This window comes from Lipophrys pholis (genome assembly GCF_963383615.2).
Source record: "Lipophrys pholis genome assembly, contig: SCAFFOLD_461, whole genome shotgun sequence".
NCBI classification, from domain to species: domain Eukaryota; kingdom Metazoa; phylum Chordata; class Actinopteri; order Blenniiformes; family Blenniidae; genus Lipophrys; species Lipophrys pholis.
In genome coordinates, this window is record NW_028292201.1 from 3,455 (window position 1) to 5,015 (window position 1,561).

Consider the following 1,561-nt stretch of genomic DNA (forward strand, 5'->3'; position numbering starts at 1 on the left):
ATGCAGTAAGCCCATTAGCTGATTGGCTGTGATTCGGGGCAAATTGTTTGTACCCATACCTCCCCGAGACATTCTATCTGTTTTTTTACGGTCAGGGTTGTTGGCGCATTTTCGAATGAGGTCATACAGGGGACGAGAAGGAGCATGAGCAGTGATGATGTGGGGATGGTTTTCGATCACTAATAGAGAATCCTCAACTGCCTAGTGAAGAGTCTGAGTAATGATTTCTTTCATGCAATTTATCAAGCCACAAATAAGCTTGATGTCATAACACATAGCAATATGATTGTATCTAGGCCTACAGAAGATATGAATTGGGGGGCAATCAGAGTTTGGCATCCTTTGGAAATAGTTCTGGTGTGAACTTCATGGCTGCCTGCATGTTACCCTTTATCTTCAGCTTGCCCTGCATAAAGGGCAGACTGGGGTTCAGAGATCCATTGAACAGGGACACTGCGTCATCATCTGACAAATTGAATGTGGCATCCACAGTGCCAGTCTTGCCCTTCTGGATACCGACTTTATCCTTGAGGTTGACAGTCCAGACCTGAGGAGTATCACCCTTGTTCTTATAGACTTCGAAGGCATAGGTGAAGCCAACTTTCTTTTTAGCTTCGTCTCCCATTTTTAAAGGTAAGGTGCCATGTTGTCAAACAAGCGATCAGCCTTCATTTGTTGATAAAAATTATTGCTACCACCTATTAATTACAACACACAATCTTTAGTATAATAAGAAAATGACAGTCAGTACTTACGATATTTCCATAGGCATTCCGTACATATCCCTGCTTGGCTGTGACATGGGGTCATCTTCCCCATATCCTACATAGCCATACCCAGTGCACTTTTCTTCCCACTGCAACTTTGGTGATCTGGGACTATGCTGCACCCTTGTGTACCTTTACTTATTACCCAATGATTTCCTGTAAGCTGATGATCCCAATCTGCTAGCCATGCCTCCCTCCTGCCTTCTGTTATAATCTTTCGTGTTTGTATAGGTGTAATTTATTGACACGGGTCCTGGCTCTGATACTAGCACTGGACAGGATAGATTTCCTTGGTGTAATTATAACGGCCGGAAATATGTTCTGAAGGAGGAGGAGTGTACTTCTGCCTTGGAATGGGTTTGGGAACATACCTTGGCTGTCTCTGTTTGGAGAATATTGTTAGTGCAGATATCTGCTGCTTCTTGAAGGTTTGACTTAATTGCCTTGAGATTAAAAACTTCCATTACGATAAGAAGCTTCCTTTGGTTGGAAGGGGAAAACTGGATATCCATAGGAGGAGCATGAGGGATACGAGGGGTAAATTAACAGCCTCAACGTAGTGTGAAGAAGGCGGTAATATCCACTATCCTAAGGAGTTTATCTCTCGTATGTGGTTGGGATGTAGGGAAGTGGAGATTGGCCTTGATAATTGTCTTACAAATTAGCTACTTGGTGGTGCACTGGGTAGGGCATGTAAAGAGGGGGAGCCATTATCATCGGTTGATTTCCATATTGAGGGAACAGCATGGGCTGGGGAAGATACTGGTTATCCATGTCAATTTGAGGTGCGTTTT

At 43.5% G+C, this 1,561-nt stretch overlaps 1 protein-coding gene across 1 annotated transcript; it reads right to left on the bottom strand.

The window, feature by feature from the left end:
* Positions 1-325: 325 nt before the first annotated feature.
* LOC308128088 (uncharacterized protein) lies at positions 326-625 on the bottom strand (the record flags this gene model as incomplete). The annotated part of the gene is made up of 1 exon (XM_080493743.1): positions 326-625. The coding sequence occupies one exon, from the start codon at positions 623-625 to the stop codon at positions 326-328; it is 300 nt and encodes a 99-aa protein (XP_080349869.1).
* Between the last annotated feature and the right edge of the window lie 936 nt (positions 626-1,561).